The 25,348-nt window shown below is 39.9% G+C and overlaps 5 protein-coding genes across 5 annotated transcripts; 1 reads left to right on the plus strand and 4 right to left on the minus strand.

Moving 5' to 3' along the window:
- Positions 1 to 3,452: 3,452 nt before the first annotated feature.
- ccdc3a (coiled-coil domain containing 3a) lies at positions 3,453 to 10,363 on the minus strand. Its single transcript, XM_043237124.1, has 4 exons — positions 10,255 to 10,363; positions 8,572 to 9,242; positions 7,866 to 8,040; positions 3,453 to 3,979 (listed from the first exon to the last, which is right to left on the minus strand). Exons 2-4 carry the CDS (start codon positions 8,937 to 8,939, stop codon positions 3,704 to 3,706), a joined length of 819 nt encoding a protein of 272 aa, XP_043093059.1. The 5' UTR covers positions 8,940 to 9,242; positions 10,255 to 10,363; the 3' UTR covers positions 3,453 to 3,703.
- An 80-nt stretch (positions 10,364 to 10,443) lies between these two features.
- On the plus strand, positions 10,444 to 15,675 carry optn (optineurin). The gene is made up of 14 exons (XM_043237123.1): positions 10,444 to 10,581; positions 11,145 to 11,296; positions 11,377 to 11,570; positions 11,660 to 11,806; positions 11,887 to 11,951; positions 12,245 to 12,355; positions 12,435 to 12,513; positions 13,265 to 13,380; positions 13,742 to 13,891; positions 13,994 to 14,078; positions 14,279 to 14,434; positions 14,537 to 14,679; positions 14,760 to 14,845; positions 14,926 to 15,675. Exons 2-14 carry the CDS (start codon positions 11,164 to 11,166, stop codon positions 15,030 to 15,032), a joined length of 1,572 nt encoding a protein of 523 aa, XP_043093058.1. The 5' UTR covers positions 10,444 to 10,581; positions 11,145 to 11,163; the 3' UTR covers positions 15,033 to 15,675.
- A 661-nt stretch (positions 15,676 to 16,336) lies between these two features.
- Positions 16,337 to 16,930, minus strand: si:ch211-240l19.8 (uncharacterized protein LOC799298 homolog). Its single transcript, XM_043237125.1, has 2 exons — positions 16,842 to 16,930; positions 16,337 to 16,758 (listed from the first exon to the last, which is right to left on the minus strand). Exons 1-2 carry the CDS (start codon positions 16,867 to 16,869, stop codon positions 16,352 to 16,354), a joined length of 435 nt encoding a protein of 144 aa, XP_043093060.1. The 5' UTR covers positions 16,870 to 16,930; the 3' UTR covers positions 16,337 to 16,351.
- A 4,272-nt stretch (positions 16,931 to 21,202) lies between these two features.
- LOC122343283 (perforin-1-like) lies at positions 21,203 to 21,782 on the minus strand. Its single transcript, XM_043237663.1, has 2 exons — positions 21,709 to 21,782; positions 21,203 to 21,627 (listed from the first exon to the last, which is right to left on the minus strand). The coding sequence occupies exon 2, from the start codon at positions 21,623 to 21,625 to the stop codon at positions 21,221 to 21,223; it is 405 nt and encodes a 134-aa protein (XP_043093598.1). The 5' UTR covers positions 21,626 to 21,627; positions 21,709 to 21,782; the 3' UTR covers positions 21,203 to 21,220.
- Positions 21,783 to 22,662: 880 nt separating this feature from the next.
- On the minus strand, positions 22,663 to 25,083 carry LOC122342805 (perforin-1-like). Its single transcript, XM_043236920.1, has 3 exons — positions 25,011 to 25,083; positions 24,602 to 24,929; positions 22,663 to 22,804 (listed from the first exon to the last, which is right to left on the minus strand). Exons 2-3 carry the CDS (start codon positions 24,925 to 24,927, stop codon positions 22,663 to 22,665), a joined length of 468 nt encoding a protein of 155 aa, XP_043092855.1. The 5' UTR covers positions 24,928 to 24,929; positions 25,011 to 25,083.
- Positions 25,084 to 25,348: the final 265 nt, after the last annotated feature.

The raw sequence follows: 25,348 nt of genomic DNA on the forward strand, positions 1-25,348 counted from the left end.
AAGAAACGACGGAGACGCCGCGGAAGAAGCCGCCGCCCCCTCGCGCCCGGGCCAGAAAAAGGGAGCGCGTGCGACCGCCGGACTCCGCCCCTTACCTGGACCCTTCCCCTGGAACACGGCCTCAACCTTCACTTTCCCGCGGCACGACGAGGACACCAGATCCCCCCTTTTATTTGGACACTTTTCCCCTGGACACTTTATTATTTTGTATTATTATTTATTTTGTTAATAAAGAAAAGCCTCTCCGAGGCCTGACGCCACGCCCACTGTGTCTGTCGTTGGCTCCTCCCGTCAATATATATATATATATATATATATATATATATATATATATATATATATATATATATATATATATATATATATATATATATATATATATATATACACACACTGTATACTCATACTGAGCAAATTTGACTCAAACTACTGTGAGTCACTACGTAAAAAAAGAATCGGTTCGAAAGAGTCATTTGTTTGAGAATCAAATATCAGGGCTCAAATTGTTTTTCGTTAAGATCTAAACAGGAACCTCATGAAATCTCTGACAAAATGACTTGTGGATGCACACATTGACAATGGCAACTAGATCAGTCAAAATATACTGTAAAAAAAAAACATGTCTTGAATCAAGACGCATTTACTAAAAAAAACATTGCTTAAAACAAGAAGAATTTTTGGCAACTGAGTATGGCAAAATTATATAAATTTTTTTGTACAAGATACTTTTCTCGTTTTTTTCCCCCAACTGTCTTCCACTAAGTTTGCAAGCGTAATTCAACATGGCGTTATGTGAAAAGATAAATTATTCTTACATTTAAATGCATGCATTACCACACGCTTTTATTCTCTTTTTGTCGAAGCGCCAGTAATATACAACGCCATGTTTACTAGACAGATAGATTAGGAAGCAAGCGAGAGGAGAAATGCGAAGTAGAAAGAAGTTTCCCTTTTACTATCACCACATGCACTCAGACCCTTAACGCTGCGCTATAGGTGCTTCCGCAGACCTGACCGGGCAGAAACCAACTTTCATTTTACACGCCGACATCCTGAACATCTTAAAATAGACGCCGAGATTTCCCCGGAGGACAGCACACATTGTTTTTCCCCTCATGCCGCCGCAGGGAGCAGCAGAGTTTCCCTGTCATTATCCTCTTAAAATAAATGACTTCTAACTGCATCGCCTCGAGAGCCAGTGTCAGTGTGCTCCGCAACATGTGACCCGCTCTCTATCCAACCTAATAGCGGGAAATTATGAGTCATGCTAATGTTATAGTTTGCTAAGCCCCCTAAAAAATCTTCATGTTTTTGTTTGAATCATGCTGAAGGGCATTTCAGCAGACGCTGGGGGTACAAATGAAGAAAGTTTTCCAGAACAGTGGGACATTTCATGCACTCACGTACACACACACCAAGCTATTGAGACATCTCAGCAGGTCATATCCCAGACAGCCCACATCAACGGTACAACCAATCGAATCAACCAAAATCTCAACACCTTAAACGCAATATCCCGCAGTTCAGTTAGTATGAAAGCATCTTGACTCACCACTGACTTGAAGTTCACTTGAAGTCAAGAGATGCCCGATAAGCCCTTTGTCCAAACGTAAGCTTTTTTCTGAAATCTGCCAGTCTATGAATGCATTCGTTTTCAATGAAAGCATGACAAGGGTGTTTAAAAGAAATCACCCGGCGGCCATCTTGGCAACACCCCCGTGCTCATTACTTTCTGCTGCTAGGCCAGCTGTCTAAAATATCTCAAAATATATATATTTTATAAAACATCATTTTTTTTAGCATTAACACATGCACGATTTCTTCCACTTCAGCCTTGATTTACACGCAAGCCCATTCAAGCAAACGAGAAAAGTCTTGAATACAATTTAGCAAAAACGACACAAAACAGAAAAAGAAAAATACATGGCCAAGTAACAATTATTATTAAAACTCTGTATGCTCTCTAAATGTTCAAAATATCATTTTTAAAACATTTCAAAAACGTATTTATGATTAACACTCGTGTGAATGGTGGATAAATAATGTTGTTGTGTTTTTGTTTTTGCAAACATTCAAAATTGCATTGATGTTGCCTTTATGCAGCAGAATGTGATCTAACTTAAATTTGCTCCCAGCCATTATCAAGCGACCAGAACCTTAACAATGCCATTTTTGAGTCTATTTCTGTGGTTTTTAACCCATTATCAGCCTCCAGCCTCAGCCCCGCAGTTTGATCACATTTGCAGCTCAAAGACTTTGATAACAAACTCGGACTGTGTTGAAAGCGGACAAACGTTTTGTAGTGGGATCAGCTGAGGTTAATGTTTATGAGAGGACTGGATAATGTTTGCTTGGGTTGGAGTGAGATTGAAGTGTCTTAGATCTATACGTTCTGCATCGTCGGCGTGCTGATAGGCCGTCGTGGCCATGTTTTGTGTAGCCGCGGTCCTGCAAAGTTCAATATTAGCTCACAGTGAGTCATTTTGGTTGATTTAGAAAGCCTGGTGAAATCAAAGCTACTGCCTCCTTAAAAGAGAGGATGCAGACCCTCTAATGCCTCACGTGATGTGACTCTGCAAGGTCTCTTTCATATGCAATAAGATGTTTTTAACACTCGCGTGTAGATGTTCTCCTGATGTTCCTCTCTGTACCTATTTATACACCTAATGGGAAACATGTTTGTCTCCTCTATTAAGTGAAACATGACTGTTTTGTTGATTACTAATTATGATGTAAGTTTGACTTGCAGGGTTTTTCAGCATCCTCGTAACCTGCTGAACCTCTGAAGCAATTTGGGAATACGAGTGAGGCCATAATTTCTCAGAACCGGACTGAGACACATGTCAAACACATTCTCTCTCCCTTCCTCCGCTCTTTATCTCGATATGCTCAGCAGATGAAAGGAGACAATGAGTGAGGATTTGCTGAAAGGCCGTCACTGGATGATAAGTGAACCTGTGATGCATTACTATCGGCTACACCAGAAAGGAAGAATCAGATCTAATGTAATTCAGTGCAATCATAGTATCTGAATGCGTGCGTGTGTCCTCGCATTTACCTGATGTAACCGTGTGAAGTGTGGGGTGATGCATATCTATAGGTCCATTATACTGGCTTTCTGTAGTTTTGCATTGGAGTATCAGCTTTTTATAAAAAAAACAGGTTTATAAGTAATCTTAAAAATATACATTTAAAAAAAAAAACTAAATCTTTTACTCATAATATTTCCAAACCTGTATGAAATTCTTTGGTTTGTCTGAACACAAAAGAAGATATTTTTTTATTAAGTTTGTAACTAGGCTGTTTTGGGTCACCATTGGGTCAAAAAAAAAATTCTATGGAAGTCAATGGTAACTTAAAACTTAAAAAGTTTTTAGAAATGTCTTCTTTTGACTATCCCTTTAAAAAAATCTAAGTAATACACTTTAAATGTTTGAAAAATGCGCTTCACGTGGCAACATCGAAATTAGTTTAATTCAAACTAAAAGTCTAAAACGCAACATCAGCTCAAATTAGAAATAGCTTTTTACACTAAAGGTTTAAGCATACCATATCAATATAAACATTAAAAGTATGTACAAAACAAGCATTTGGAGCTTGATTAATGGCTAAAAACTATGGAAAGAACAAAAAATGCAGATATATGGGATTTGAAGACCGCCCTGCAGCCTGTACGAGTCCACGTTGAAGTGTGTGTTGGAGCTCACAGTCCGTGTGTGTATCTGTGGCGTGGAGGGCTGTGTTGGGGTGAAATGGCATTGAGGTGATGTCCCACGTGTCTCAGGCGCTCTTGCAGCTCCAGGCGCTCTCGTTCTGCGCGACGGGACACTTTGCGGGCCTTCCTCAGAGAATGCCTCAGTTTTCCCACCCGTTCTTTCAACTGTTCGTTCTTCCTCTCCAGCTCGGCCACGCGCTCCTCAAGCTGTCCGACTCGCTCCTCCTCCTCAAACAACACCTTCTGCACGGAGGAACACAGCAGCTGAAAGATAAAACGAGAGCGACGTTTACATTCTAATCTACGTGCACCGACAACCCAATCCCGTGGAATGAAGGTCAGCGTACAACATGACATCATTTCCAGCCTCTGACAGCCTTATTATTTCCCGTTGAGCGCTGCCTTTCTTCTCTGGGCCCCTACACATGCCAGCGTGTGTGTGATGGAGGCAGTTCAAAAGTGGCCCGCTGTCATGCCCACGGTTGAGAGCTGTGTGTGTGTGTGTGCGCGCACATGTGGAGAGTGTGTGATTGCATGGCCGTGTCGGTGTGTATTTGAGCAACAGGAGGCCGCACATTCTCTCTGAACAGCGGAAAGGTCTAAATCCCTGTTGCAACGGGGCCGAATCTGAGTGCTACGTGAAGTCAGAGGTCACCACATGAACCAATTGCACTAAAAGTAGGACCATGGGCCACGAAAGCGGTGTAAGTGTACATTTTACAAAATCATCAGATTTCCATTCAAGGTTTGTTAGGATGGGAAAACATTTGGCCAAGATACAACCATTTGAAAATCTGGAATCTGAGGGTGCATAAAATCTAAATCACCTTTAAAGATGTCCAGATGAAGTTCTCAGCAATGCATATTACTCAAAAATGAAGTCAAACTGTATTTACGGTAGGACATTTACCAAACATCTTCATGGAACATGATCTTTACATGATATACTAATTACTTTCGGCATAAAAGAGAAATCAGTCGCTTTGATTTTTGGCTATTGCTACAAATAGTGACTGGTTTTGTGGTCCAGGGTCACAAATGTCATGAGAATGAATGGAGACATTTTTAGTCAATAATGATTTAAATGCCTGTTCAAGGCTGCATTTAGGCTATTGTATAGCAAAAAAAAAACAGTAATACTGTATTATGAACATTTTAAAATAACACTTTATAATGTGATCAAAGCTGAATTTTCAGCGTTAGCATTCACTGCTAAATGCGAAGTTCAAAATAACACGGTTTTCATCTTTTAATCAATTTAATGCCTACTTGCTGAAAAAAAAAAGTATTAATTTCTTAAAATAATAAAAACATACAGACCCCCATTTTTTTAACAGTGGTGTGTAAATGTATGTATGTTTGCACAGCTTTTTTAAACGCTACCCTTGGACAGAAAAGCACACATAGTGTAGAATAAGGTCTGCTGAGAATGACCGTTGTTGTGTCCCTACTGTCCAAACAAGACACCCACCGCTGCATCAACAAGCTCTCCAAACGACAGCTTCTCCAAACCACACGGCTCACAGGTGGACACAACACACCTAAAACAACACGCGCGTCTCTGCTCATCAAACTATGCCAAACAGATATAATAAGATTTCTTAAAGCGGTCGTGGTGCATTTAAAACAGTAAGAGCCAAACATAGCCTGCGTTGCTTTCGAACCCAAACCAGAACCAGATGTGGTGGTACGTGAGTCACCCATAACAATAGATGAGTGTTTCTGTGAAAAGAAAATGAGACAAGAATGCACAATAAACAATGAGAGAAGGAATGAAGAAATGGAGAGAATTCGAGCACACTTTGAGGTTCAGATCGATTTTTTTCCTTCAGATCCTACATGATATTTGATGAAAATACATTATGCATTGAGACGTTTGACTGTGTAGCAAAAAAGGGTTTAATAAAGCACAATGGACGGTATGGGAAGCAGGGGGTGACATAACTAAGAGACACGGTGCCGGCTACAGTCACAAGAGCACTAAGTCCCTCAGGCGTTCTCAAACAATCCTTTTCCCACAGGAAAGCTCCTGTGTAAAACAGCTCTCATTATCTCTCTGAGGTTCCCGGGCCTGATAATCACACCCACCTGTTCCTGCGGCGCACACGCCATCATTATCTTTATCTTCTCTCTCAGCATCTGTCTGTCTCTCCGAGCAGATGTGATTAGTGTCCCGGTGTGTCTTTTTTGATACGCGACGCTTGAATGAGTGTAACGGTATTGTCAAAGAAATGTTTAGGAGTTAAAAAGATGCTGTTAATAGGGCTTTAATTGTTTCGAAAAGGAATATGGCTTGTTTGCATCTAGACACATATCCACTGTCACATCTGTTTAGAGGAGCGGACACCTGTTAGAGGAATCCCGCACCTCCTCGGGTCACTGCGTCTGATCTCAACACGAATGGACACACTCACAAATACACACAGCTTTTGATGCTTTGTATAATGACTTTCAATAACTCACATTCTCCGTGCAATTTGTTCTACATTCCATTGTATTTGAATTAATATTGTTTTGAAATTTATTTGGGAAATTAAAACTTCTAACCAGAAAGAACGCTAAAAAAATGAATTGATTAAAGTAACTTGACAGTGTTTTAAAAGTATCGCGACACTAAAGACCTTCACAGGAATGTATTTTTAAATATATTCAGAAATAGACATTTTTGAGAATAATATTTAACATCTATTTAACAACTTTAACATATAATTTAAACAAGCTATAGTCTGACTTGTTAAATACAACACTGTTTCAATATAATAAAATACACTAAACAAGTAAATATAATAAAAATAATTCAATATACTAAAAAAGGGGCATTTAAATCACTCTTTATGATAAACAGCATGTCTACTGTTTTATCATTTAAAGACAAAAAAAAAACAAATAAAAGAAATAATACTAGTTTACTTATTTTTTACTGGGATTCTACCACCTTGCCTTTCAGACAAACGTATGCAGTCAAACAAAAAAAGAATCGTATTTGAAGGGCACTTGACGTTTCTCTAAAAGTCTAGGGAGATTCCCGCTGGTTCTCTGTTGGTATATTACGCTCAATAAATCTGAAACAGTATGGCCCCAGCTGATGAGTGTTTTCGTGTAGCTGAAGTGGCTATTAGTCTGTACGTTCAGGCATCTCATTGTGTTTGTCTTCAAATAAACCCCTCCCCTCCGACAGTCCGACTAATGAGCGGCTTTGTGTTTGATGTGTGTGAATGTACAGCAGGCTAATCTCATCAAGGCAAACATATCTGCCTCCACTTGATACTCTGTGTGTGTGTGTGTGTGTGTTACATCCTCACATCCTTCAAAACCCCTGCCATAACCTCCGAGGACCCCTGACATTCCTCCCATTCTGCCTCGAACCGTCCACATCAAACGCATGATTTATTTTCCTTTCAAAACCCGCCGCCGTTCCCCGAGAGGACGTCCACATGTCCGGCTGACGTCTCCCTCACTCCCTACTCCATCTTCTTTCTCTCTCAGCTTTATTTTCAGTGGCAGATGTGTGTGTTTGGGTGGGACATGCTGTCCGTGTGTGTGTGTGTGTGTGTGTGTGTGCGTAAGGTAGAGCAGCTCTAGCTGGGAGGTCTTTAATCCGGCCTCTATCAAGCCGAATGAACTCCTGAATTACCTCAGCCTCCTACTGTGGTGAACAGTCACAGTCGTCAATACGAAGACCACCAAAGAAAGGACTTGTGTGCTGTGTGACAGAGCTCCATTTACTCATGAGAACCTGAACATGTTAATTTCATATTATTCTCACTACTTCCTCTTACTTGGACCTTTCGGCCGTAACCAGTGAGATTTCTCCAGACGCTGGTGCAGAACTAGTGGAATGAACACTGTCTGCTGTTTTACTGTTGGAGCACAGATAAAAATAAATGCATTTGTGCAAGCGGACACTCCTGTGTTCATAAAAAGCCATTTACGAGGCTCTTGAATTTACAACAGAGTCGTTTCAAAACACCCAACGTCTGCCGATGCAAACAACTTGCACAAACACGTACACATACTGACGTTCACCTTTCGCAGATTCATGCCTTTCAATTTTCTTGTCTTGACAAGATATGTCGTTTTTATTTACGTCTGCTGCTCTATAGCGTATTGAGCCCATATGTGTGTGTGTGTTGGTTTATTGGCGTCGTACCCTGCTGTCTTCCTGGCTCTCCCAATCACTGTTAAAGTTGTGCATCGTCTGTCCACCGGAGCAGTTCGAGAACTGGAAGAGGCTGGAAAACAGTCGTCTGTTCTCCAGCGTGTCAGGGAATATGGCATCCTGGAAGTTGACTCCATGAGGGAGGATGTTGTAGTTTTCATCCATCCTGTAAGAGACACGTGCATGTTTGACTTAAACGATGAAATTAGATTTTTTACAAAACATAAAAACTAACTGAAGATAAAAATTCAAAATTGAAAAAATTTTAAGTAGAACAACAACCCCTCTTCTTAAAAAGTGCTGGTTGGTAAGAGTCATTTTAGTAGAGGTGCTGCACTGAAAATTAGAGCAAAAAAAAGCCTAAATATTTCTGGAGCAAGCAATACCTTAGCAGCCAACCTGGGTACCATAGCAACTGCATAGCAACACCTGTGCAATCACCCAGAGTACCTCAGCAACCACTTCTGGTACTCTAATAATCATCTATCTATCTATCTATCTATCTATCTATCTATCTATCTATCTATCTATCTATCTATCCTTTAACATAATCAAGCTTTAAAAAAACTTAACTTCTATTTCAGACCGTCAAACTTTTCTCAAGCCAACTTAAGGTCTGTCTTTTGTCGAACTTTTTCAATCTAACGAGGTTCAGAATCAGAACCGATGCTTAGCCTTTAAACCGACGCGAGCCCACCTGAGGAAGAACACGTAGGAGTTGTTTTCCATCACCGTGTGTGACTGACAGCTGAAGTACCCCAGCCCCGTGAGGTTGAGGCGCGAGCCCGCAGGCACCTCCAGCATGCTGCCCCACGCCTGGTCGCACAGCAGCTCCACCTCCGCCGCGTACAGCAGCGCGTCCTCCGCGCGCTCGTGCTTCAGGGACGGCAGGTAATTGTAAAGGCTGGACGCGTACGGCTCCTCGTGGATGGCCAGCACCTTGGCGTACACGATGATCTCGGCGAGTTCGGCTCGACAGCCCTCGCTCAGGGGTCGCCACTCGCTGGGCAGCTGACACGCGGACGCGAACCCGACTCCCAGCGTCAGCAGAAGCGCAAGGTGCATGCTTCCCGCGCCAGTAAATAAACCCACGCGTAAAAGTGCTCGTTCGCGGCTTCAGTGGATAGGCGAGGCAAGTGAAAGCACCCATGCAGCGGCCCGGGGGTCAGATCACATAGTCCGGACTGCTTTAGGTTCACGAGTACGAGCTCCCATCCTGCTCCTCCTCGATCCATCATCGCTCGTGAAGTTCGTCTCAGGCCAATCGGCGCGCTGGAGTTCAAATAGCCAATAGACGAGCTGCGTCCTGCGTCCATCCAGCAGCTTCACTGCTGCATTCCCGGACGGCATTTTGGGCTCTTTTTCTGTCTTTGTTGATTATGCAGGGAGAAAACAGAGCACTGTTCATAGGAATTCACTTACGAAAGCGCTTTGGGAAATACATTGTAGAACTTTAGTTTTCAGTCATGCAAAAGTTTAAAAAGTGTATGCATTTTAACAAGTTCGCACAAAGCAGCACGCAACAATCAATTAATATGACAAAGAACATCTTTTGATTCCGTGCTGGTGATACGCGTGTTAAAACTTGTATTTTTAAAAGTCAAAAGTACAGTTCAGTCTCCCCTAACTGTTAGGTTACCATATTATCATTTATACAGCCAGGCGTTTTTATATTATTATTAAATAATATAGTAGTTTGTACCAGTATTGTGTTGCCCATTTAAAGTGATTTCAATTAGCCAGACGCCTGAAGAATGGTTTTCTCTAACTGGGATGCCACATGATATTTAGATGTGATTTATTTTTGCTCTTTTTTATTTAGCCTACGCGACAATTAGTCCAAGTCTGGAAAAACGCAGAACAAAACAATTAATTATTCATATAAATAATACAACACAGAATATAATCCTTTCAAATTATGTTGATGGAAGTGTTAAACTGCTATTTTGTATTTAAAAAGTAGTAGTCTATTTAATAGACTGTATGCCTTTTTCCTGTGAAATCAAGATGGAAATGACAGATCACTCTCCCCTTAATTATTAGGTAACCAGGTCATAATTTCTATTAGTATTGTCTTTGAAACTACAAATCTTTTAAGGTTTTCCAATGAATAAAGCGATTAAACGCTGAAAACGCACGCGCACGTCTCAATGGCTCCATCTAGTGCATCAACAAAGTCCTTACGTTAGCTGTAACAGCTTTTTATTAAAAAGATATGATCTTTTTTATTGTTATCGTTGTTGTTTTAGCTATATTGCTACGGCGAAACGTTTTAAAACCCGCATATCTAAATGTACCACACGGAAAGCGCAAAGCTGTTTCTACACCCACGAGAGTTTGTCATTGTTCAAATAGGAAAGAGTGACTGTTACAAACATACGAAATCGTAACGGAGGCAGAAAAGCCCCTCCGTTTGCCCCAGTTCTGGGTGCGTCTTGCGGGACGACCTCAGCAGGACAGGCGCAGGGAAACCCCGGCCGCGCCGTGACGTCCCCGTCAGCTGGTTCAGGGCTGATCGGGGGAAGCGGCTTCAGAAACTAGAGCCGTATGACATCGGATAGACGTTTAGCTGCGTAAGGCTTACTGTAAACAGACCGATCCTTTTGGATCACAGATCTGCGCGTTCCGCGCGCGCCGCGCTGACGTCTGGATCAGGAAACGCAGCATTTCCCAAAACAAGTTGGTGCGCACAAGAAGTGAACGCTCGGTGAGTATCGCAGCGCTCTTAAATGTAGCGAGTTATATCTCTAAAACGCGTCTCTGTGCGTATTAACGTGTCGCGCGCTTATTAAACGTATCAGGGCGTAGGGTACGAGAGCCGGTTCATTTCTACCGCAATGACCTAGTTAACTTTCGTTTTCTCTTGATGCGTATTGTTTGTGAAACGTTGCAAGTGGGATTTCAACAGTTACCATTTGGGCTAGCCAGGACAACACTGAAGTGAACCATTGTTTGCCACTCAAACGTGTGTCGTATTAAGACTAATGTCATTCAAAAGTCACGTCATGCCATAAGGTTTGCGTAACGAGAGTCATTACTTACCTGCGATCTTCCAAAACACTGAATCATTGCCACCAATCGGACTGGGTTTAACTCGACTCAACCTGATACTATGCTAATTTTAGTTTCTTGATTGCATTTTGAACGTACAATCATAAGCACTTGTTTTTTTTATTCACCTTAGGTTTCACTTTTCATTCTGTGCTGATAATTGCTTATTTGAGAGTAAACCATTCTTAAACTAAAGGGTCATGTTGTGGTATTTCACAGCTCAAGAGACTCCAGAAGCATGGCATCTGGTTCATCGATGATGAACGGGGACATCAATCACCCACGCGGCTCCGGCCCGGGGAATCTGGGCAGTTTAGAAGAGACCCTTCAGCAGATGAACACCCTGATCAAAGAGAACAGAGAACTGAAGGGTGAGATTTCATTTCTCTTTCAGTCATAATCTCTGTACGTAAACATGCTCCATCGCATTCAATCGTTACGTGTATCCCAGAGGCCCTGAAACAAACCAACTTGTCCATGAAGGAGCGATTTGAGGGTCTGTCGACATGGAAGGAGAAGCAAAAGGAGGAGAGGGACTTCCTTGAGCAACGATTAGAGGAGGCCAAAACCAGACTGAACGTTATGGATTTAGAGAACGAGGAGCTGAAGAAACGAGTGGTAGAGCTGGAAAAAAGTGGAGCTGAGGTGAGACAAGATGGGAACTGTGAAAGATCATGCCATTCAATAATATCTAATCATAAAAAGACTTCAATGAAGTTAAATATCTGCCGTAGTGTTTACATACCGAACTGGAGACGCTGAGGGGACAGATTGCTCGTCTTCAGGCCGAGAAGAATGATCTGGTAGCATTAAACTCTGAACTCCAGCTCAAAATGGGTCAAGGTTCACCTAGAGATTCCTTCATTGAGATTAGAATAGCTGTAAGTATGCACTCACGCACACAAACTCAATAAAGCAACACTATGTTGCTCAATGTCATTCCTTGTGTCTCCTTCCACAGGAAGACGAGTTAAAAGTGACCAGAGATTTGCCCGACAAGTCAAAGGACGCTTGTGCTTTCAGCATGTAAGCAGTGCAGAATTAAGAAATCTTCAAAAGATTTCCATTAAAATGTTTCCGATTCAGTTTCTGTTTGTTTGTTCAGTTGTAGGTGGCTATAGAAATGACTCTAGATCTGAAAAAAAAACTCTTTATGCGAGTGTCCCAAGTTGGAAAACGTATTCAAATAGTGTCTAAAGCATGCAAACGTTTTCTTTATGGGTTAATGTTAGGATGTGGGCCACAGAAAGTCTATAGTAATTGTAGAAACACAGTAGGTCCTCAATTCGGTAACTAAGCAAATATATGTGTGTACGTAGGCTAAAGGCTGAGTCGGAGGAACAGACGGTGAGGCAGCTGCTTCGCTCCCTCAGAGCAGAGACGGATGAGAAGGAGAGACTGCAGCTAGCGCTCCAGGAGGCACGTGGGAGGTAGGACACAATCTCGCGTACCCTCTTAGAGACAGAACTTGTTTGAGCTCCTTTCATTGCATGTATTGGGTGTTTGCAGAATTGCCGAGTTGGAGAGCAGACTGGAACACGCCGACACCAGTGTACAGACGTCTCTCCCCTGTACAACTGAAATTAATGTAAGATAATCAGACTTTTAGCTATCCGTGTCGCATATTTGAACTGGTTATTTGATCAAAGCATGCATGTGACTGTGGTCGTTGATAGGGTTGGGTATCAAGAACCTCACTTCAGAACCAGATATTCGATGAGATGCGCACATTTCGATTCAGTTTATTGATTCCTGACTTTTTGAGTCACAGTGAACAGCAGTGAGCATTTAACAGTTGTATCTATCTTCAACAAGGACCTTATCTCAATACGCACATACCGTTTCTTTTCTGTTTGAGAGGTTCCTTGAGCAGTATCCTGCAATTCAAGCAGCCTCTTTGGATCAGCTGCTGACTTTCAATCGCTCTTATATTACTGCCTCCCATATTTACTGCCAGTTATATATTTCTATATTGTATTTTTTTTGTTTTATACCTAAATAGTTTTTGTTTGTAATTTCTTCTTGCATTCCTTTTAATGTTATTTCATTTATTATTTAGCGAACTGTCACAGTTAACTGTTAAAGGCTACATAAAAGTGGCAAGAATGAAAGGTAAAAACATTTTTCTTAAAGTACTCCAAAAAAGTATGGGAACTGAGAATTGATAACAACAGGATTCGGATGGAATTCGAATTGGAATCGGAATCACTAAAATGACAAAGGATACCCAACCCTAGTCTTTGAGGAGAAAGTGAAATAGAACCGTTGGAAGTGTAACAACTTTGAATTTTCGTTTACAATAAAGAAGCGACGCTGTTTTCTGTGTTTGTTTACAACAGGCAAGTGCTGAGGTGAAGAATCTGGAGGATCAGTTGCTGAAGCTCTGTAATGAATTGAAACAGGCTCAGGTCAAACTGGATGAAGCTGAGAACATGAAAAGAAACCTGCAGGATAGGTCAGAAACACCAGGCAACAGTAACCGATACACAGTTTAGCATTATTATGTTTTTACATATAATTTGTATTTTTCTAAATATTCAACTTGAAATTGCTTACCATACGATGCTTTCACACTTGATTTTGTTTCTTCTGGAAATGCAAATCTAGTTTCAGTATGTAAGGTCACCTAAAGTTTAATAGTCTGTTGTTGTGCAACAATACAATGGTGTCACATGAGCATGTTTATATATTAATTCAACCTAGAACTGTAGAGCACATTTTCTAAGTAATGAGTGTAGAAATCCAGATCTTCCTTTTGTGTGTAAATTTTCTTTTTTTTTGAAGGGTCTATAAAGTTTCTCATGTTTTCTCTTCAGGTGTAAGGATCTGGAGCAGGATCTAGGTACTGTGAAAACTCAGCTCGGAGACAAACAGAAGGTTCAGGCTGAAAATGACACTCTGAGGGTTCAGATGGAAAGCCTTCAGGCTGCTGTTAAACTGGAACAGAAGAAAACTCAGGATGAGAAGTAAGTGCAACTTTTTACCCCCACCCCCACTCTACTCGGTTCCACATTTTGTTTATGATGTTTTCATAATAATCACATCTCCTCTTATCGATTTTTTGCCAGGAACAACCTGAACCAGCTGAAAGATGCCTATACCAAGCTGTTTGAAGACTACAATGAGCTCCAAGAGGAAAATAAGAAGAGAGAGGTACAAATTTTCATTTACTGTTCGGCCAGACATTATTATTTAGGTGGATCTGTGAACTACAAATATTCTTAATTTCTGAAGGAGAGTTAAGCTTGCACCAAAACATTTGTATATGTTTAATACAGTTTAAGGCAGCTAATTTTGTATTTGGAGTGTGCTGGTGTTTCGTTCTTCTTGCATACCTGATTGTGCATCATCAGGGTTTTGTATCACGGGAAGACTACGGTGACCTCCAAACCAGGTTCGATACGGCTGAAAAAGCACTGGCTGACAAACAGAAGAAGATCGACGAGATGAAGATGGAAATCTTCCAGAAGGAAAAGGAACTAGAAACCATCTCTGTTTTCCAGGCTCAGGTATGAAAGCTTATATGGCTTGCTGGGCATCCTCCCACTTATTTAAGCTCCTCGTGAGCGGGATCGTTGTTTATTATTCTGTGTTTTTGTGTACACATACAGGCAGAGATATATTCCTCCGATTTCTACGCAGAACGAGCGGCTCGGGAGAAGATTCATGAAGAGAAAGAGCGTTTGGCCACTCAGCTGGAGTATGTGAAGAAACAGAACACCCAGCTCCAGGAAGAGATGGAGTCACTTGGCAGGTCCGTCATAAGCTTCAAACACTTACATTGCGCACATGTGACCTCTTTGATTTTGAAAAGGGAATTGTTTTACGCTGCAGACATTCCATGAGTGAGATGCAAAGGAGGCATGTGTCACGGGGGGCCAATCCACAAGGGCCAGCATCTCCACATCACCCGCAAGGAGGTAGAGATCCAAGCTGTGAACTCATGTGCCAGTATACTTGTGCCGCTTAACAGGATTACATGGACCTCTTTATTCCACAGGAGATTGGCAGCAGCAGAATATTCCAGACCACGCTTGTCCCAAATGTGGGGAAGTCCTACCTGACCTGGACTCCCTGCAGATCCACATCATGGATTGCATCATCTGAGCCTGTTGCCTTGTAACCATACCAGATCCCCCCTACATGTGAACTAGTGGTTTGATAGCTTTACCAAGCAGCCTGAAACATAATGCTTCAGTAACGCACCCTGCATCCTATCAATACTGTATATTATCAGTGTGGATGGTTTCAGATTAATAGATGCTATTGGATGAGGGTGGGAACCGCGATTAAATGTGTGGCTTGGTTCTGGATTAACTATAAATACACCCTTTAACAGCAACTTTATTAAGCTGCTTTAAGACAATTTATAATGTCAACTATTAAGAAAAAATATATTTGTGTGTTACAGGTGGGCAATCAGTGTGGCATACATTAACGATTAATCTGTTGTGGGTGAATTGTAATTGCTAGCAAAAACATTTTAGTTTAAAACGAATGTTTCTGAAAGAGTTCTATATTTGAAAGATCTGAAATCTCAATTATATTTTCATTATACTTTCAATGCCCCACATTATACAGACATGGGTAAAGAGATGTTTTTCTTTTGTTTGTTGGATCTGTTAATTAAAGCACTTTATTCTGTTTAATAAGCAAGGGTAGCAAGTTAGATTTTGGGCTACTTACTCTAAATATATAACCGTGTCTGTTAACAACTGCCTAAATCTAATAAATACTTTTCTGAAGTTCATATTGTTTTCGAAACATGGGCTCTATCATTAATGTGCTCTTGAGGTTATAGGTAAAAAAACCCCTGCAGAATGTAGCATTAAACTGCATATTAAAGGACTAGTTGACCCCAAAAATGTTGTCATTTACTCACTTTGATCGGTCGAAATCAGTCAATAGTCGATCACGTATTTTTTTTCAGCGATCTAATACGACACGTCCGTTATCTTCCTATTAATAGTAATTCATATCGTAGATGTATGTAAAGAACAAAGTGAAATGTAAGCTGTTATTCACGGATAAGTGTCACCTCCCAACAGCTACTTCAGCGTCGGACCTACGCCGTCTGTCGAATCGTGAGTGGATCATTTAAACCGATTCTGTGAACTGAAAAGATTCGACTGAAATGAACTACATCAGGAGAGTCTCGTGAACGCGCCAACAGAGCTAAATAAAAAATTTTCCTTCCAAAAACTACCATACGATTTCATAAGACATTTTTCCCTTTACTTCACAATTCACGCTGGATCTGGTTTAAATAGACTACTTGATTCTTGACTTTATTAGTAGGCTATTGCAAGCGCGTTTTTAAAATGAAAGTGTCGTAGTTTATGAAAAAACCTTTTTAAAAACATGCAGAGTGTGCAAAAAAAGGTTTGTCTCAAAGCGTCTTCACGAAGCGATAATTTGGAACAGATTTATTTAGCCTCAAACCTGTAAAACACAGTTCCTTTGTTAAGATAACAAGTAACGGTGAAAGACCCGTATTGCACCAGTTTGGTACACGTGCCCAGCAGATCATCATAAGTCATGTCTTTGTCCCACACCTCCAGCTTCAGGGTTTCGTCACATTTACAGTACGGGAAGTTGAACTCTGCAGACCACGAAGGATTTGCAGTATCCTTGTGGTATTCTGTCTGACCCCCAAAAGTAGAGCCACACCAGACCTTGATGTACGGGTCGGGTTTGTTTCCAAGAGGGTCACCGGTGAGGTCCCTGGCGTGTAAACCAAACACCCGGACGGCAGCACTGGTAACGTCAAGCTGAGACACCAGCATCAACGCGACCAGAGACACCAGCCCAAGATGACCAAACACGGCCATGACTGAAGAAAGAAAACATACAGATACTGAAGGGTAAAAGTAATAGCTGAAGCCGAGGTGTGATGTAGCGTTAAATATGCCTTACCTTGCTTGTATTTAGGTGTTGTGTGCATGTTTTGTGATTCGTGCTCCCTTTATAACGCAACCGCCAATGCAAAACTCCATTGGCAATCAACAGGTGGTTAGATCCCATGAATATCTGCTTTTTTTCTTGTAACGTGTTGGCAAAGTCAGCAAAAAATATTTTAACTGTTTATTGTCCTGAGGTGGATAAAAGCAGGGTTTTTTTTATATATTTTTGTTAACATCTGATTTAATATTCTCTTTTATATTCTCTGCATTCAAACACTGCTGTTAAAAACAGAATAAGCAAAAGACTTTAAGCAAACCTCTGTGCTTTGGTTGACTAATTTTAACCTCATTTTGACATCTGTTTTCAGCTTTCATGCCATTTCTTCCTTTTATTATGTGCTTTAATTTTTATATTTAAAGCATTCTTGAGAACCATGGCAAATGGCAGTAATCATTTTTAATAAAAATATCTTATATTTCATAGGAACACCGATCTATCATTTCTTTCCCTGTTGACTTGTGTCTGTCCAAAATGTTCTGGGGTCCTCTACTGTTTTGTAACAGAAAGTCTATTCAAACGCCCAAACGCTTAGCATCTCTAAAAAGCCCTGAATGTGCAAGCACAGGAAACCCAGTCTGCTTTGACGTTCATAAATTACTAAACAGAAATACAGTGTGTTGTTTTGTGAATGTAAAAGGTAATATACATCTAAATGGTTTAACACTGAGATAAAAAGTGTGTTTCTGTTGTTGTTGTTTTACCATGAAATACTGTCACATTTATGTTTTTGCAAGTGCAAATAAAAACAGAAATATGTTACTCAGTGAATGTCTTTGCATTTTTTAAATGTGATGAATGCTATTTGTCCTTGCATACCATATTGTCCTGAAGTAAAATAAATACATAAAAACATTTTCCTAACATAAAAAAGTGCGCTGCCACTTGTAAAATTTATGGGTTATTTTAATTCAGCAATTTTTAATCTACTCAATATTGAAAATGGTGTGTCCTATCATGTTATTTTAATGTATTATCTTAACTGTGAAACTCGTTTTATCGTTAACTGCGCGTTGTTATCTAACGAACCGGAAGCCGCACCCATAGGCTTACTTCCGCGTTCAGGAAAAAGGTGGATAGGCAACACATTACGTGCTCATTGTCTGTTTTAATGCGTATCTTGTTTTAAATGTGTGATTCTCCTATAGGGGCCGCTCTCGTACTGTATATTTACAACTTTCTCAGCTCCGACGTGTCCTCATCCACTCATTTGCACCATATTTGAAATGTAAATGTAAATTTAAATTCTAATTTAACTTTAAATTGACGGTAAAACAAAAACAACATGAATGCGACTAGTACATCTGAACTAAATTATTCAAATATAATTTTTTTCTTTAGAAAGGACACTATTGTATAGGCCATGTCATTGACCCAGTGTTTTCTGCTTTCTGCCAAATGAGACAGAGTTACTAAAATAATTTTCAATCATCTTCTTATGATGGCAAATGTCAATAAAATATGGTTTGTATAAGTGCTACCGCGAAAAGAGGAAAAAAAAACTCATTTTTAAACGTCTTTAAAAATAACTGTAATTAAAATCTATTGACACACGTAAATAAAGTGCCTCACTTAACACTTAACAGTGTCTTTTGGATGATTTTTTCCCATTAGTCTGAAAACACACACACACACACACACACACACACACACACACAAAGACTAAAAACCCAACATCTCAAAAATTTGTCTGCAGTGTCTCACCTTAATATTCTGTCATATTCGGTTGTATCTCACTGTAAATGATAAAGATGTGAATGACACCATGTGCGCACACACACACTGCGTCCTTCCAAATGTGTGCAAGTCTCTCTTATCCATCATCCTATTAGGTTCTTAGCCCAAACAAAACCCACATTTCTATAAGTTCCATGTTATTTTACCATGTGCTTTCTGAATCATTGTAATCACTTTTTATTCCTTTTTCGAATGTGATTTTAGACAGTCTTGGCAACTTGACAAACGTGAATAGACCACCATGTTCCAGTGCATGGGATTTCACCACCTGTTGATTAACCTTCAGACGATGTTTGTGATTAGACTGGATTTATAAAAGAAATCTTTAACATTACATTGAACTGCAAAAAATGCTTACCTTACTTCAAGGATAAAAGTCTGTCATCGTTTCAGGATGAGGAAGATATTTTGAAAAGGGTTTGTAACCAGGCTGTTTTGGGTCACCAATTTCTAGAGTCATTTTTATTCATACTGTGGAAGTCACTGGTGACCCTTTTTCAAAATATCTTCCCTTGCGTTCAGCGAAAGAAACAAATTCATACAGGTTTGGAACTACTTGAGAGCGAGTAAACGATGACAGAATTTTTGGGTGAACTGTTCCTTTAAATTTTTTTGTTTTGCTTCCAACCGCAACTTCCAAAGAAAATCTTAAATCAAGACAGATTTTCTAGACAAGTAAGAAATATTGTCTTGTTTTCATAAAACAAAAGTATTTTTGCTTGAAAAAAAAAAAAACTAAATAACCTGCCAATGGGGTAAGAAAATAATCTTGTTGATGATAATTCTTGTTTTATATCTGCTGACACACTAAAGGTGGAAGTGTGGGACAAAGATCTGTCGAGTGATGATCTCTTGGGCTCCTATAGCGAAAAAGTGGCTGCTGGATCGAGGAACAATGTTTCTTTTTCACCTATGATGTGAAATAAGTCCACAGTTCTACAGGTTAGCTCTCTGTAAAGCTGCTTTGAGACAAACTTTCTTTGCAAAGAAGCTCAGTAGTAATGAAGCTTGCATCAAACACGCTGCATTTGTCTCACTGATGTATATATATATATATATATATATATATATATATATATATATATATATATATATATATATATATATATATATATATATATATAAACAAGGAAACGTGAAAAAGATGAATCCAAGTCATTTTCTGCAAGCGTCTGATCTCATTATAATAATACCGCCCCTTAATTGGTCAGTTTCCACCTGCTGAGCCTCGTTTTGATTTCGCCAGCGCCAATAGAGAAGCAGTTCAAGCTAAACATGCTAACAGAGCCTTATTTACTGTATGCTGCTCCCGCGCATTTCCTTCCCAGCTGTTTACCTTCACAGACATAGCCCAGGGTAACTTGTGTGTTTTTAACATAAACATAATCCAGTGTGTGAAGGAGAAATTAGTTTAGTACTCACGTGCTGTGATAGCCTCTTTCCGATGTATCTCCTAGTTTTTATTAATCTGTTTGTTTGGCTGCATAATGTAGTCTTTTGATGCTACACGGTCATGTCCATAAAGATCATTTGAATTGAATTGCGTCCACTCAGAAAACCATATATCAGAAGTTTAAATTAATGTGGTTTAAAACGCATTATTTCAACGCGATAAACACAATCAGACCCAAAACTTTTTTTTTAAGCAGGTAGCGTACTAGCTCTATTCTGGAAAGGGGGCGTGGCGCGGAAGCTCATTTGCATTTAAAGAAACAGGCACCACAATCAGAGCGTTTCCGCTTCCTCTCAAATATCCATTTTCAAAATGATATTATAAATGATCCTTAGGGTATTTTGTGCTAAACCTTCAAAGACACATTCTGGGAACTCCAGAGACTTGCATTAGACTTGACAAACCTTCGGTTATAATGATTTAACACTATTGAAATGAGTCAACATATATTCGAACACAAGGCATTTACTGTGTGGCAAGGTTTCTGATCCTTAAACCCTTTGCATGCAGTATCTACAGATTGTGATACAACTTGCATTATATAACCAACTGCCAAGCGTGTAAAGAAAAGTACGATTCAGTGCCCTGGAGCCAACTACAAAATCAAACGTTTTTCAGTTTTGTTTTTCTTCCTCCAGTTCAATGCTCTCTGCATCTAAAGAAGAACTTACTGCTTGGCCCGGGTCTGGATAAATACCGTTTTGATTGAGAGATGCCAAAGATACATTCCAAGGCATTATTCAAGATTTAAGAAAAATATATAATTTATGACATATTGTCTGATACAAGGAGGCTATTATTTATTTATTGTATGTATTTGTATACCTGTGTATGGGTATTTGTGTGTAGATTTGTTTTTCTTTTTGCATGGTGATTGCCGCACGTGAATGTATATAAGCATTTCTGCTAGAAGTGTCGCAATAACTACTTCTTTTTGTTATAAAAGCAATAAAGATGGGTGTGGATGTTGAAGTGATGAAAATGATTGTTTGGAAATATTGAAAATAGACAGTTAAAATAAAAAGTCAGCAGTGGTTAGACTCTAATAAACACACGTCAGTGCAAAACATAGCGTTCTACTTTATTACTAACGAACCTCTTGCAAAGAAGCTTGTCTCAAAGCAAGTCCGTGTTTGGAGCAGATTTATTTCACATCGTAGCTTAAATACATAGTGCCTTGTCCAACAGAAAAAGAAATGTGATTGTTGTTTCCGATTCCCACCGGTCCACTGTACCAGCCCAAGTGATCGTCAGACGTCGTGTCTTTGTCCCACACCTCCATCTTCAGTTTGTCGCCGGAATCACAGCTTGAGAAGGTGAAGCTCTCTGTCCACTGAGGATTAGAATTATCTTTGATGTAATTTGTATCCTCGAAAGAGCCACCACACCAGATCTTGAGGTACGGATCGGGTTTGTTTCCAGCAGCATCACCGGACAGGTTGTTGGCGTGCAAGTCATACACGAGCACGGCGGCGCTGGAAAAGTCCAGCTGAGACGCCAGCATCAACACGACCAGAGACGCCAACCCGAGATGACCGGACACCGCCATGACTGTCAGGAAACACAAACCATCAGTTATAATGAAGACTTGTTACGCATAAACTGAAATGCAACGAACGTAGAAACGTTTACCGCACTGTAGTATTAGAGTCTGTATAAATAATTCCTGATCCTCTGCCCCTTTATAAAGCCAGTGCTATCAGAAAAGTCTTCAATCAACAGATGTTTAAATCCCATGCTTATCTGCGTTAAATATTATTATAAAACACGGTGGCCTACTTACAGTCATTGGGAAAACCGTTGGTCAAGGCTGTGAAAATAAACCCATTGCACGAATCTGTTCTTTCATTTCTTCAACTGTTCTTCAGTTCCTCCATGGCGTGGGCACAACTCCATCTTAAAGGGAATGGGAGATGATACCCCGGTTGGTTTATTGCACGTTACGCCCAAAAAACACATTTTACTTCTTAAGAGAATAAAGACGACCGATTTTTAGATTTTGAGCATTGGCGCACAGGCCGTTTTTTCGTCGTAAAAACAGCAAAAGTAGATTTGGATTGGCATCGCAAACGCTACACGTCGCTGGAATCGTTTTTTCTACTAGTAACTGATTACTTGTTTAGCAAGCTTGCTTTTAATTGCGTGTGTCCATTTATATGTTTGGGTGCATATAAAAATGATAACCATGTTTGTAGTGGTTTGTCCTGCTGGCAGATCTCTGCTTCTACCTAAAGAGAAACTAAAGAGATCTTCATATATCGCAAGATCCTACACACACACACACATTTGATGTGCACTTCTCTTTCTTTAGCATAAAAACTGGTGCAAAACACTCGTTTACGATAATCTGATGAGAAGAAGCACATACGAGAGAACGAGAGCTGTATTGCGAATCCAATATCTCGACTTATTAAGATACGACAGACTGAGTCTGATAACTATTTCCACCATGCGTGCAATGGCACAAAAACATAAAAATTCAGTGTGAATGTCCAATGCATATCGTGGACTTTATTATCAGGCTAGTAAGAGTAGAGGTTTGTCATCACAAAGTGCTGGATTGGAACAGATCTATTGTGACAACTCTTATCTGTAAAACACAGTTCCCTTGCTCAGATTACAAGAAACACTGAAAGACCAATATTGCATCAGTTTGGTACACTTGCCCTGGTTATCATCAAAATTCAGGTGTTTGTCCCACACCTCCAGCTTCAGGGTTTCGTCACATCTACAGTACGGGAAAGTTGAGGATGACTGGTGTGCTTGCGATATTCTGTCTGCCCCCCAAAAGCAGAGCCACACCAGACAAAATAATAACACATTACAAGAAGTAGTTGAGGGGTGATTTAGCCTTGAAATGCTCAGCTCGCTTGTATGGATGCCTCTGGATCTTCACCCCTTTTAAAGTCGGTGCAATCACAAAAATCTGACATAAGGTGATCAGCAGGCGCTAAAATCCCAAGCTTATCTGTATTAAATATGATCATCAAACATGGTGTATTTACACGTGTCAGGTGTGGGTAAAATTGCTCTCTAAGAAGGCATGTAAGCAATGGTTTAAAATTATTTGGCTGCAAAAGCAGAAATATACTGAAATACTGGTACCATTAAAAACGGTTCATATTGGTTTCAGGGTTTTTTTTATTAATTTGAAGTTTATGCCATTTTCAATAAAATGTTTAATATATTTACCCTAAAAAGTAATCTCAGTAAAAAGAAAGAAAAGACTATGACACCTTGTTAAAAAATTTAAAAGACGAGTTATTTCACAAGACATTAAGGCAATAATAAGTTTATAAGGCAATAAGCATGTTGGTCGGACCGCAAAAGCCTTTTATATTTTAAAAGCAGTGAAGTAAAGGTGGAAGTGTGGGACTTTATGTCCATAAAGATCATTTGAATTGAATTGCGTCCACTCAGAAAACCATATATCAGAAGTTTAAATTAATGTGGTTTAAAACGCATTATTTCAACGCGATAAACACAATCTTTTTTTTAAGCAGGTAGAGTACTAGCTCTATTCTGAAAGGGGCGTGTCATGAAGCTCATTTGCATTTAAAGAAACAGGCACCACAATCAGAGCGTTTCTGCTTCCTCTCAAATATCCATTTTCAAAATGATATTATAAATGATCCTTAGGGTATTTTGTGCTAAACCTTCAAAGACACATTCTGGGAACTCCAGAGACTTGCATTAGACTTGACAAACCTTGGTTATAATGATTTAACACTATTGAAATGAGTCAACATATATTCGAACACAAGGCATTTACTGTGTGGCAAGGTTTCTGATCCTTAAACCCTTTGCATGCAGTATCTACAGATTGTGATACAACTTGCATTATATAACCAACTGCCAAGCGTGTAAAGAAAAGTACGATTCAGTGCCCTGGAGCCAACTACAAAATCAAACGTTTTTCAGTTTTGTTTTTCTTCCTCCAGTTCAATGCTCTCTGCATCTAAAGAAGAACTTACTGCTTGGCCGGGTCTGGATAAATACCGTTTTGATTGAGAGATGCCAAAGATACATTCCAAGGCATTATTCAAGATTTAAGAAAAATATATAATTTATGACATATTGTCTGATACAAGGAGGCTATTATTTATTTATTGTATGTATTTGTATACCTGTGTATGGGTATTTGTGTGTGTAGATTTGTTTTTCTTTTTGCATGGTGATTGCCGCACGTGAATGTATATAAGCATTTCTGCTAGAAGTGTCGCAATAACTACTTCTTTTTGTTATAAAAGCAATAAAGATGGGTGTGGATGTTGAAGTGATGAAAATGATTGTTTGGAAATATTGAAAATAGACAGTTAAAATAAAAAGTCAGCAGTGGTTAGACTCTAATAAACACACGTCAGTGCAAAACATGGCGTTCTACTTTATTACTAACGAACCTCTTGCAAAGAAGCTTGTCTCAAAGCAAGTCCGTGTTTGGAGCAGATTTATTTCACATCGTAGCTTAAATACATAGTGCCTTGTCCAACAGAAAAGAAATGTGATTGTTGTTTCCGATTCCCACGGTCCACTGTACCAGCCCAAGTGATCGTACGTCGTCGTGTCTTTGTCCCACACCTCCATCTTCAGTTTGTCGCCGGAATCACAGCTTGAGAAGGTGAAGCTCTCTGTCCACTGAGGATTAGAATTATCTTTGATGTAATTTGTATCCTCGAAAGAGCCACCACACCAGATCTTGAGGTACGGATCGGGTTTGTTTCCAGCAGCATCACCGGACAGGTTGTTGGCGTGCAAGTCATACACGAGCACGGCGGCGCTGGAAAAGTCCAGCTGAGACGCCAGCATCAACACGACCAGAGACGCCAACCCGAGATGACCGGACACCGCCATGACTGTCAGGAAACACAAACCATCAGTTATAATGAAGACTTGTTACGCATAAACTGAAATGCAACGAACGTAGAAACGTTTACCGCACTGTAGTATTAGAGTCTGTATAAATAATTCCTGATCCTCTGCCCCTTTATAAAGCCAGTGCTATCAGAAAAGTCTTCAATCAACAGATGTTTAAATCCCATGCTTATCTGCGTTAAATATTATTATAAAACACGGTGGCCTACTTACAGTCATTGGGAAAACCGTTGGTCAAGGCTGTGAAAATAAACCCATTGCACGAATCTGTTCTTTCATTTCTTCAACTGTTCTTCAGTTCCTCCATGGCGTGGGCACAACTCCATCTTAAAGGGAATGGGAGATGATACCCCGGTTGGTTTATTGCACGTTACGCCCAAAAAACACATTTTACTTCTTA

The sequence above is a fragment of the Puntigrus tetrazona genome, chromosome 4 (genome assembly GCF_018831695.1).
Source record: "Puntigrus tetrazona isolate hp1 chromosome 4, ASM1883169v1, whole genome shotgun sequence".
NCBI classification, from domain to species: domain Eukaryota; kingdom Metazoa; phylum Chordata; class Actinopteri; order Cypriniformes; family Cyprinidae; genus Puntigrus; species Puntigrus tetrazona.